Source organism: Sciurus carolinensis, chromosome 7 (assembly GCF_902686445.1).
Source record: "Sciurus carolinensis chromosome 7, mSciCar1.2, whole genome shotgun sequence".
NCBI classification, from domain to species: Eukaryota; Metazoa; Chordata; class Mammalia; order Rodentia; family Sciuridae; genus Sciurus; species Sciurus carolinensis.
In genome coordinates, this window is record NC_062219.1 from 51,616,743 (window position 1) to 51,629,972 (window position 13,230).

The 13,230-nt window shown below is 34.8% G+C and overlaps 1 protein-coding gene across 1 annotated transcript in view; it reads left to right on the forward strand.

The window, feature by feature from the left end:
* Positions 1–12,132, forward strand: part of Lama4 (laminin subunit alpha 4) — a 136,066-nt gene extending 123,934 nt beyond the window's left edge. The window contains 5 exon segments of the mRNA XM_047557628.1: positions 346–505; positions 2,454–2,584; positions 3,720–3,813; positions 4,300–4,419; positions 8,193–12,132. Coding sequence (XP_047413584.1) covers positions 346–505; positions 2,454–2,584; positions 3,720–3,813; positions 4,300–4,419; positions 8,193–8,338 — 651 coding nt within the window. The 3' untranslated portion in view covers positions 8,339–12,132.
* Positions 12,133–13,230: the final 1,098 nt, after the last annotated feature.

Below are 13,230 nucleotides of genomic sequence, written 5' to 3' on the forward strand. Positions count from 1 at the left end.
AAGTAAGCATTATTTTTCATAGTTTAAAAATTAAAATATTGCATCTCTAAAAAATGTTTAGCAATAAAAGGACTGAATTGAAGCATTAAATTTTAGTTAACATAAATTTGTAAAATGTAAAAATTTCCATAAACTTAAACCCTATAAACTAATGTTATAAAATACAAAATTCCAGTCTCCAAAAACCGGTTAAAAAGCAACTCCCCAGAAAACTATTTATTGTTCAGGTAGTTAAAATAATTAAGGAATTACTTGCTTTCTCTCAAGATGCAAATTCTCATTTTTATTCCCTATGGTATATCTGTATTGAGAAAATGGATTTTAAGAAATGTTGTCTTCTTTCAGATTAACTCAGTCTACAGTTTCAGTGGCTGTCTCAGCAATCTCCAGCTCAATGGGGCCTCCATCATCTCTGCTTCTCAGACATTTAGTGTGACCCCTTGTTTTGAAGGTCCAATGGAAACAGGAACTTATTTTTCAACAGAAGGAGGATATGTGGTTCTAGGTAACATGACTTCTGTGGCTAGAATGTGGTTTGTCTTCACCTAAACTCATTTTAAGGCTTGGTCTCCAATGCAACAGTGTTGAGAGGTATTAGAACCTTTAAGAGATGATTAGGTCATTAAGAAAAATTAATGCTTTTCTCATGGGGTGAGTTCTCACCCGCCAGGGACTGAATTGGTTATGGCCAGTAGTTTGTTATAGAACCTAGCACCTCCCCTCTCTCACTCTCACCCTCTTGTTCACAAACCCATTTGCCTTTTGCACATAGGGATGCTTGCCCTTGCTTTTTCATTTCTGCTATGTTCTGGAACTTTCCAGCCTCCAGAACTGTAAGCCAAAAAGTCTCTTTTATTTATAAATCACTCCATCTTAGATATTGTTATAACAACAGAAAATGGACTAAATTAAATATGCAGTTCCCACCCATTTGCTCTCCCTTCCCAGAGCTTTTTCACGGCTGCCATCTTCTGAATGCTGGCCACCTTGACATTTTTAGAACTTCCTATACTGTTCCATGACCTGATTTTATGTTGACCTTGGTTACCTTGTCTTGAAAGTCTTCCTCTGCACCCTCTTAACATGAACCATTGTTCCCACTAAATAAAACTCTTTCTTCTCTGCCTTGCAACACTAGCAGACCATACTATCCTTCAGATATCTTATTTCAGGATTTTTATTCTCCTCAGTCATTACTCTCTTGCTTATTCATTCAGCAGTTTTTATTGTGTGCCCCCTGCATGGCAGTCCCTTTGCCAGAAGATGGAATTTAATCATTTTTATAAAAAATAAAATACTAGCAAACCATACACAATCACCATCCAATCCATTCCCACAACCACTGGATCTGAGGAAGACACCAGAAAAGTGCTGGGATTGAGGATAGGAGAAGATATAAAAGCACATGTCCCCTACTTTCAAGGCACTTAGGTATTCAGAAACTCCTGAAGAAAGAGTATGCAGCAAGTATGCTTTCTTAAACTACCACGGTGTTCAAGAAAATAACCAGCAGTAATCTTTCCCCTTGTCTGGCTCTTAAATTTGTCTTTCCTTCCCTGTCCCACCCTGTTGTATTCCTACTAAAATACTTGCCCTTACATTTCTTAGCCCTTCATTGAATTTCAGTGAGAAATCTAAAGGTTTGGGCAGTTTGAAATGCATAGTTAAATGTACAAGTTACATTCTTTTCCATGTACGTTAATAGCAAAAACATTATTAAAGTGATTTATAAAAAGATAGATTAACCAGACACTATTAAGATGCCCAGGTTTGCAATGAACCTCTTGGAGTGCACACAGTTATTCTTAATAAAAATTGTCTTGGTTCATCACAATAACAGCTCCTAAATACTTTAACTACTCTCATTTTCTCCTCTGAAAAGTTCTGCAGCACCTGTGTGAGTTAGTTCTTTAAGAATTATTTTAAAATACAGATCTGATCAAGTCATCTCCCTTGATAAGTGTCTACAAAATAAAGACTAACTTCCATCCTTGAGCATTGGAACTCTTCCAGGTGTGGTTCCCCACTCGTCATACCTGTTCTGCCCTTGCAGGGACCATCCAGCCACATTGGGCTTCACTGTCCACATATTCCAGCCTCTGTACCTGGGTCCAGACTCCCTCCTCTGCCCAGATTACCCTGTCCTCCTTCTCACTCCTCAAATAGTAAATGGTGCTGCTAGTTGGAATTCATTTCTCTTCCCCTGAACTTCCATAGCACATAGAGTATTTTTAGTGTGCTGGCCCCACCTCCATGCCCCACAACAAGAGTGATGTGTTTCTTATCTTAGTCCCCTACAGAGTTTTCTGTGGTGTTGGAAAATAACTTTTTCTACTTACCTGTTGAGAAATACATCAAATTTTTGAAACTAGATGCAAAAATATATAATTATAAAATCACATCATAGTTAAAAATGTTTCTGTTCTTGAAGTTTATAGTATTTCTCTCTACAGATGAGTCTTTTAATATTGGATTAAAATTTGAAATTGCATTTGAAGTTCGTCCCAGAAGCAACTCTGGAACGCTTGTCCATGGCCACAGTGTCAATGGGGAGTACCTAAATGTTCACATGAAAAATGGGCAGGTAATTTTTTTTTTAATTTGTCTATCTCATTTAACCTTGCATTCTGACCTAAAGCAGATTCATTTCACAGAATCATTTTATCAATCAATAAAAACAGGAAAGCTATAACATGAAATTTAAATGTGGGAAACATTGGGATTCACATGATGTGTTGGGACTGATTTGATTAGAACAAAGAGTCAGGAAATTATGGCAAAGTTATCAAAAAAAAAAAAGATCACCAATCACAGCACAGAGTTTTAACCAAACAGAATTTTTTCAGCAAATTAAAGCAAAAAACATACCAATTATCAAAATCAACAATACAAAAACACCTATCTTCCTTAATATCTATATTTGTCACATAATGTATACCAAAGATGCATGTACATATATCTAGGAATATGTATTATTCTCAATTACTATAAATTTTAAAATTCTGCAACAATTAAATACCACTTTCACCCTAAGTAGTACTTAAAATGCTACTACTACTATTCATGAAGGTATTTAAGTAAATATTAAAGGAAAGACATATTTTCATTATGCCTCTCAAACTTAATGTAACTAATTTTTATTTGGATTCTAGTATATTTTATTAAACCATGTAACAATAGAATTTCTCCTGACATGGTACTAACTACATGTCAAGTACTGTTCAAGATGCTTTGCATGAATTTACTCATTTAATCCTCCCAATATCTTTAGGCTGTCGGTAATATTATCACTCTTATTTTACAAAGAGAAAATTGACGCAGACAGTAAGTTAGAAGGGAGTTAGGCAGTCTGGCTTCAAGGTCGATGATCTTCATCAATATTTTAACCTTCTTTGTACAACACATTCTATCTTTAGAAATTAAAGGAATTTACTCTATTGTACTTTCTATCACTCCTCTCTCCCAGTCCTCTCCCCAGTGTTGTTTTGCTCTCTATCCAAGAAGCATCCCAGTTTAAACTATTTCTATTGCCTACCAAAGAGTGACCCCTTGTGTTCAAATAGCAAAGTTACTCTTGTGGATATTTGTTAAGAGTATTGTTTCCCTGGGTGGATTTTTATTAAACTATTGTTTCCCTCTTGTAGATTATCTAAGAAATTCAACTTTACCATGACAAGTAGAAATTAAACTAAATTATATAATTTGCCTGTCTTATGTAGGTCATAGTGAAAGTCAACAATGGCATCAGAGACTTTTCTACCTCAGTAACACCCAAGCAGAGCCTCTGTGATGGCAGATGGCACAGAATAACAGGTGAGAAAATCTAGGTGTCCTGGGTTTCCTTTACAAAGATGAGCATGCACACTCACCTGAGAAATGATGGCCTGACACAACTTATAATTTATATGATATGCATGATGATGGATGATAATCTAAATGTGGCCAAGAAAAACGAATAGAGTATTATACTAAAATGCATATATTGAATACACATGTGATTTGAAATATGTTGCCAAAATAGTGGCTTTATTAACATAATGAGTAACTTATGAAGCAAAAAAGTAGCACAAGAGTATCCTAAATATTCTACCTTATGAAGGAAGATGTTACAGTGATTGCTGTTAGACATCATTAGACATTATTGATGTCTTTAATGATAGAGGAGAAAGTGTAAGGTTTTATTCTAGAATAAATAAGTCATTGCTGTGATAAATTCTCTTATTCTCTTCGTGTGAAAATTAATCACTCTAGTGCCACTTATGACCAGTCGTCTTTGCCCTGTATTTCACTGTATTTCAGTTATTAGAGATTCAAATGTGGTTCAACTGGATGTTGACTCTGAAGTGAACCATGTGGTTGGACCCCTGAATCCAAAACCAGTTGATCACAGGGAGCCTGTGTTTGTTGGAGGTGTTCCAGGTAAGCATTTCTTAAAACTAATTAGTTTCCAAATCCAAAAAAACAGTAAGTTCTCATGATTGTCATTATGGTATTATGAGCCCTGTTTTTTCATAATTCACCTAATAACTCAAAGAATTTTATGTACAGTTTCCTCTAATAGGAAAAGCATATGGAAAATTGTGATTTCTTATCCAAGTAGCACATAAGAACTAATGTTATAGCCAATAGATATTACTCACATCTGGATGTATTTGCTTATTTTTTCTCTCTTTTAGGTATCCTACATACACACAAACGCACACACAGTGAAACATTCTATATTATCCCTAACACAAAGAAAACTCATTTTCTAATAATACTGCTCTAAGATTTGAGAACTTTGAGGATTAAAATTTTGCTATTAATTGTTCCCCTTATATAATAGGAAAAAATGTGGAGTTCCACCCAACTCCATCCTGGATTAGTCTAAATTGTGAAAACAGCTGCAGACCATAAGTTATGTTGTTCTTATGTAGTGACATTCCCTAGGAGAGGCTCCCAGCTGCAATTCTATAAACATCATCATTAACATCACTGCTGTCATCTGCCAAGAATGGTATATAATCCAGGACAGTGATAAGGGAACACTTAGGGACCTCCCACAATTGTTTTAAACCTCTAGAGCAGAGATCATGTCCTTAAGTTGAATGTGATTGTTGTTTTTACACATTTCACTGACTTAAAAAAAAATGAAAGCTGTAACTCAGTAGAGGAATACAAGAGATATATTATCTAAGCTTCTGCATCTGGAATTTGGTGGAGATTTGAATAGTCCTAACTAGACTGTTTTAGATTTACCCATGTCAAGGCAGCCAGTGCTTTAAGAGAATGAAAAAGCATAGATTAAATTAAGCATCTTACCTTGGGCCCCCCAAAATAGTAGCAATTAAGTACTCATTGCAAACATTTCAAATGCCAGTTTTAATGATGATAGTAAATCAGGGATCAAAAGAAATATTGAAGACCCTTTCTTTCACTTCCCTACCCACTCCCATTGCCATTCCCTAGTTCTGTCCTCCTGCTTCTGGCTTTGGTTCTGAAAGGATTTCTGGCAAAGGCCACTACTTCACTTTATGCAGAGCAGTGTGGAAAATGTCTCACAGCTGTTCTTATATTTCTGCATATTGCTTCCTTCCTAAAAATTACAATATAGTTTAAAATATTCCACATGCTCCCAAGCGGCCACAGGATCAAATTCAGCATAGCATGCAAGGTATCTAATCGTCTCCCCACCTTTCCTCTACCTCTGGGATCTCCCCATACCTTCTGGGACTTGAAGTTTAAATGTTCAATGATGCTCTTTGCTCCAGGTCTTTGCACAAGTACCCAGGGTCCAGTTTCTGGAAAATATTGTTCTTCCTCTAGTACCTTTACAGAGAACAGCTTCTCCCACTCCTCCCCAACCTAATACCTTACTGACCTTTAGGATTCAGTTTGGACTTCCATTTATACATGCCCCTTCTCCTGAGGATGTGTATGCATACCACTTTTGTAGCCTTATCACAGAATGTTCTCAAAGCTAAACAGAACTCCCCTTGCTGGCAAGGAACATGACTTCACTCAACACACGATCCTTATTGAGGGTCTACTAAGCACAGTGCTGTTCCCCCAGGAGGTGGACAAAACAAGCATGACCTTTCATCCTGGAAGTTACAGTATTTGTTCTTCCCTTTGTACCCAAAATGCTTACCCCATTCATTGGAACAAATATTTCTCTTTGATTTTTGTTGGTTTGTTTTTAGTCTGATCCTAGCATCACACACTGCTATTATTAAGCTCCACAGAGTGGGTGGGCAAGATGTACCTAATATCAAATTCAGCCTGTCCAAAACATATAAATAGCAAATTTTAGCTAATGAGCCAACACACAGGAACTAGTGGACTAGGGGCTTCTAACAACCATCCCACTGCAACAATGCAGTTTTTAATTCTCTCCAGGAATGATGCCAGCAAGCATAGAACAAAAGCAATTATAATTTAAGCTGAATGTAATTAATTATATCATTTTGAGCTACTCCAGATTAATTCCATCAAAATCACATCAGAAACCAGAGCATTAAGGAGGATAACTAAAGGAATTGAGGATAAATAAAACCCCTATGTACCCTGAATTCTCTTGGAATCCAAGTCACTCATACCACTCTGAACTCTAGTAACTCATTATTTCTATCACTAAAAAACTAATGAATAAAATTCATAAAACTGTTATACCAAAATAGTCATTATGTGATAATTTAAAAATTAAAATTGAAAGTCAGAAAAGAATTTTAAGTTAATGGAGCCCACACATGGGTCTAACCATTCACTCCTCTTTTCTGCATTCTTTATATAGTCATGGGAAATTGGGAACATTCCCTCTAAAAAAACATGCATTGACTCTACTAATCAATTACTTGGGTCCTGAGGAAACTTTCCATCACTACTTACAATTAATTGTGTGGTATGTTATGAAAACCATAATTGCTGTATCAATTATTCCTTCCAGATGATTTCCTCCATGAACCAAAGGGTGGAAAGATTAGGCAGAATCAAAACCCATGTTCTAAATAGACTCTCCAAAATGTGGGCCAAAGCATTAGATGTTTCTACTCCTTATAATCTTTCCTATTCACTCATATTTATTCTGATGAAGTATACTAGCAGACTTGAAGCATATATATATATATATATATGTGTGTGTGTGTGTGTGTGTGTGTGTGATTATATATATATATATGATTATACTAATCTTGAGACAAATAAAGGGAATTGATCTCTCAGGCCTCTTCCAAATCTAAAACTCAATGATTATCATTGTAAATATGAACTCTATTTCTGTGATTTATTTTCAGGACACAACTTCAGCACATTCTAACTCTTCATTGCTGAGAAAATTTATTACAGCTGCTTGATGTTTAATTTGTTGTCCTGTTTTATGTTCTTTCCTGAGTTACTGATTTCTAAGTGTTTTCCATCTTTTACCTGCTATTGCTCACATAGTTGTTTGTACATAATAATTAGCTTTGACTAAATGGATTTTAATTTCATGACATTTCTAAGTTCTCTAAATTGCTTTAAATTATATTGCTTCTATCATCCCAACACATTTAACTGTGTCTGTACAATTAATAAACATAAGGCTTCTTCTATGTCTAATTAAGATAAGGAGCGAGAGTCCCCCTGGCATACCACAGGGCACCTGTGCTCACACAAAAACTAGTCTAGTTATCACTACCCTATTTATAGTTCTTAAGCCCTGAGCTCAGAAAAAAATTAAATTTTAGTTTATTTGAATTCATTATTTTCTCATTATATTCCATGAGCTTGGCAAAAAAATAGCTTGAAGGTGAAGAGTAATGAGATGAATTAACATTATGTCCAAAAGTAGTGTGGAATCTAAAATTTCTTTTCCCCTTCTCAAAATAGCACAGAAAATAATTGAAGCCCAGGTGAAGTTAACTCCAAAAAGCATAGGCAGATTATGAAAATTCAATGCTGAAGTTTTGTGTAAATGGTAAACTTTGGCCTTGGAAGATAGCTACAATATACACAGAAATTTGATTATATAAAACCTGGCAAAATAATAAAATTACCATATATTCATATTACTTCAGAAGCAGATGATGTTCCTGAGAGTCAATCCTAACTATATTCCCTTGTCGATATGCAAATCATTCTGATGATATAACAATTATTATTTATATCCTGTACCAGGAGGTAATATTTGGGTTTGGAATGCCTCCATTGCAAATTTTGCTTTCTTTCTCTTTCAGAGTCACTACTGACACCACGGTTGGCCCCTGGAAAACCCTTCACAGGCTGCATCCGCCACTTTGTGATCGATGGGCGCCCAGTGAGCTTCAGTAAAGCAGCCCTGGTCAGCGGTGCTGTGAGCATCAACTCTTGTCCAGCAGCCTGACACAACTGGGCACAGTTCCCCAGCATACAGAGTTCTTTAGAGCACTGAAATAAACAAAGCCAGCCAAGAGGATCAGCAACTTTTCCTCCTAGTGGAAGTTCTCATCTAGTTGAATGGGATTAAATGAATCATCAGAGACTGGAGGTTTCTTACTTCTCATTCGGACTCTTACTTTGGATCCCAAATGTCTACAGTGGACAACAATTGTATGGGTGATAAACTTACTTGTATTGAGGGCACACATAATTCCTGCTGGTGAAGTGACTGTTCCTGTCTCTAATAAAAGGGATTCTAAATAAACACTGGCACACATTTTTAAAGTGCAGCTATATTCTCAGATTCATCATTTTTTCAGGAAAAATAACTTTCAATCTATACCAAAATATCTTTGTCCCAAGCTACCTTTTTATTTTTAAAAGCTTTAATGATTTATATATAATCTAAAATGAGATGATAGATTTGCCTTTCTCCCTTTTACTTGACCTATCAACATAAGAATATTTTAGTTTTATAGCTGCAAAATGGCAGAATAATTTTTTCTAAATAAGAATAAAGGAATTTAATGGCTAATTACCCCCCCAAAAAATGGCTAATTCCCTAAAAGAAAAATAAAATTGTACATGAAGGAAGTCTTCTGTAGGATATTATTACTATTATTTTGTGTTGGCATCACCAAGGACAGCAGAGATGACAAAAATTGTAAAATTCACCTCAAAACCATAAAAGTCCTTTTATTAAAGTTTTTCTTTCACATGCCTGCAACACAACCAGTCTTATTTCTAAAATTTTATAATCTTTTTTCTAAGCATCTTTGTTAATAAAGTCTAGAAAAGAAAAACAGATTGAATAACTGCTGGAATATTAAATTACAGAAACTGGAATAAAAGAATTACATGTGAAAGGAAAAACAACTCTAAAGACAGAATGAGAGAAGACAGGCCCCACAAATCAGTAAGATAAGAAAAAATTATTATTGAGGAAAATTGATATAAAATATTTTGAGGAATTACCAAATGGAACGAAACAATCTCCAAGCTTGAAAGGAATACATTCATACTTGTGTGCACACACACACACACACCTATTTATATTGCTCCACTACTTTTCAATCTCAGGTACATAAAGATAACTGACAATATTGATGAAAATAGCTAATATCTGTTTGGAGAGGACTTGCTGTCAGCTACCATGATAAGCTAAACTAAACCTCATTGTTTCATGTGTTCATCACATTAATCCTGCATGAGACAACATTTGCAGCTCAGGTCCCCTGTCCACTGGCATTCAGCTAGACCTAGCATGCAGGATTCAAAACAAGTCTGCCTGCCTCCAGTAGCAGTGTAAGTGCAAGAGGAAGGAAGAATGCTTCCCTGTCTGCCTTCAGGCTGACCAGAAACTGGCCTCTAAAGCTGAGGTCACAGAAACAAATGCCAGCAGAGCCAGGTACCACAAAGGAGTGAAGCTGATGGAGGAAAAAATCATAAGGGCATACGTTGTGGCTCATCAGCAGGTGGTTAAATTTCACCATAAAAGAATACATGTCCTGAAGGGCCAGAATTTCCAAAAGAAAGTGGAAATGTGAAAGTTGGGCGGTTTGAAATAGCCTGATTATTCAATTGATAAATGAAAGAACAGCAACCACGAAGAGGAAATACATGCAGATTAAACAAAACCTCCTGAGAGACATTTGTGTCTTTTGTCCTGAAGACTTGAATCAAAGAGTCTGGAGCAGTAACTGAACCAGTACTTAAAAAACTGAATTCTTGGGCTGCATTTATGGCTCAGTGGTGGAGCACTTGCCTAGCATATGTGAGGCACTGGGTTTGATCCTCGGTACCACATAAAAATAAATTTTAAAAATGTATTGTGTCCATCTACAACTATTAAAAAAAAAAATTTAAACTGAACTCTATTTCCTCCATCAGACCTAAGCAGTCAGATATAGTTCTGAAAAAAATCTACCATTTTTTTTTCCAAAAGATTTTCCTGAGTCATCCTAGAGGAATACTGTATCCCCTCATTCTCAGCAGTGACACAAAAGAAACTAAACCAGCCAAGTTGCAGACCTTGTCAGGACCTCCAACAGGCATGCACAGACTCACAAACACATGGACCAAAACCATGAAAACTCTTCTACCTACTCTACAATTTAAAAGTCAACTTGTCAGAGTTAGTCTTTCACACTTATTCTCACAAATGAGATCATCTCTTGACCCATATACCTCTTAAAAACTACAGAGCGACCTTCTAAAACTGAACTTACCATTTAAAAGTGCTAGAATCAGTTCTTATATGAGACCACATCCTTCCAGTTTCTAAGGTGAAAGAAACTTTTTTTTTCCTTTTAGTTAAGCATAGCATATCAGTACTTCACACAGAAAAAATATAGGTTAAGTGCTCATAGTAATTTCGACCAATTGTTCATAGCTCCTGACAGTTCAGTACCTCTTCAAAAAGAAGAGGTCTTACGATACCCCGGCTTGAAGAATATTTGTGCCTGTGCTCCCCGCTCCTCCTTTCATGACCACAACTCCCTGGACAAGAAGGGAATCATCCTGTGGCTTCCCAGTAAAGCAACATTCCACTGCCTGTATGAAAAGATGAACATGAACAATAGGATATTTTCTCTTGAAATTTTCACTTGGAAAACAAAAGAAAAATCAGGTTCTTAGCAAGAAAAGCTGAAGCCAAAGGATCCTATCTGAAAATATGGTTTTAAATGCTTACCATATACATTTATAGACACATACTTAAAAAAAAATAAAAGGAAAAACTTGGCATTTTCCATTCTCTGGGCCAGAATAATATATCCACCTGCCCTTTGTCCAAAAATAACCATATCAGTTCTCAACCCAGAATTTATAAGAAAGTACCTCAAAGGACAGTGAAATGTATTTCTTCCAGGTTCCCTATTTCCTTGCATTTAACAGGGATGTTCAAGGGACAAGTTAGATCCTTGCTTGAGATGTTTATTTTTTTCTAATGAGAGAATTTAATGCCTTAATTCTAAGTACTATTTTAGCTACAACCCAAGCATTTTGATACATTATGTTTATTTTCTTTCAATTCAAAGTACTTTGTAATCTCCTCCTGTCTTTTCCTCTTTTATTCATGGGTTATTTGCAAACATACCATTTGATATTCCAATATTTGGAGATTCTCCAGGAATTTTTGTTGTTGGTTTCTAATTTAATTCTACTATAGCACATATTTTGAATACTCCACATAAACTCTTAATACCTCTCAATCTCTCAAAACTGTTTTGTGGCCCACAATATGTTCTACAAAGTAAATTTTCCATGTGAAATTGAAAATATTATGCAATATTCTGTTACTAGGTGAAATGTTCTTTATTGACTGAATCACATCTCTATCCTTACTGATTTCATTTTCTTGTTCTGCCAATTGAAAACTCCTATTATAAATGTGGAGTTATTTTAATTGCATCTGTTTTTGCTTCATGAGGTTTGAAGCTCTGCATAAATGTTCAAAATTGCTATATACTCTTGTTGTCTGACTCCTTTATCAGTATGGATTATCCTTCTTTATCCTACTAAAATTCCTTGCTATGAAATATTCTGGCCTATTATTAATAGCAGCTACTCCAACTTTCTTTTGACTAATGTTCATGGGGCAAACTTTTTTATTCTTTTATATTTTTAATTTATCTGGGTCTTAGTATTTTAAAGTGGGTTCATGTAGACAACTTCTAGTTTCATCCTCTTTTGTAGCCAATCTGACAAATTCAGTCTTGTAATTGAAGTTTAGAACTTCTGTGATAAATGCAAAATATTGAAATGATACAGTTTAAATCTATTATATATGTTCCTTTTTTCTTCTTTTCTTTCTTTAGGATTAATACTTATTTCATTTAATCTCCACTGTATAGTAACTCTACTTATTGTTTTTAGAGATAACTCAAGTTTATAACTTACATATTTACTTTACCATAGTCTATCTTCAAATACTATTGGGCCATTTCATACACTTATTTATAAAAGTAAACTTTCAGTTTTCTTCCCCTCTTGTTGCTTTTATTATCATACATTATTTTTTACCTAAGTTATCTTTGCTGCTATTTTCCCTTTGGTTCCCTAATGTTTTAAAATGAGGAAATGGCTTATAAGTTTACCCACATATTTTCCATCTCTTGCGCTCTTTCTGTAGATCTAAATTTCTATTTAGCACCATTTCTGTCTGAAAAACTTCTTCCTATCTCTTTTAGTGCAAATCTACTAAAGTCTCAGCATTTGTCTGGCTAAAATGTCTTGTCTATTTTCATTTTTGAAAGATATTGCAAACACTGTTTCATTGCCTTCTTGAATACATGTTTTCTGATGAAAAATGTGCTCTCATTACTTTTGTTCTTCTGGTCATTCACTGATCAATTATAAGATTTTATCTTTACAGACTGTATTTTGAAAAAATAAAAAATAAAAAGGTATATTCACAAACAATAGAAATAATCAATCCAAAAAACTAAATTCTTCTAAAGAGATAGAATATTTTTACGTTTTCTTTAAGAACATGCTATACCAGCACATTAAATACCATGGAGAGTAAAAGTAATTAAAAAAAAAAAGATTTTATCTTTAATTATGGTATACCACTGTTTTGTTTCTTCCATGTTTCTTCTCCTATAAGGGAGTTAGTTAAGCTGCTTACACCTGCCAGTTTATAGTTTTCATCATATTTGGAAAACTTATGCCCCTTATTTTTTCAAATATTTGTCTATCTTCAGGGAAACTTTCTTGCATATATTAAGAATGCTTGATGATGAAACAAAAATTTATGCTTTTTTATTCATTCATTTTTTTTCTTAATATTACATTTTGGATAATTTGGACAGCTATGTCTTTAAGTTCATTAATATTTTATCTTCCATTATCTAG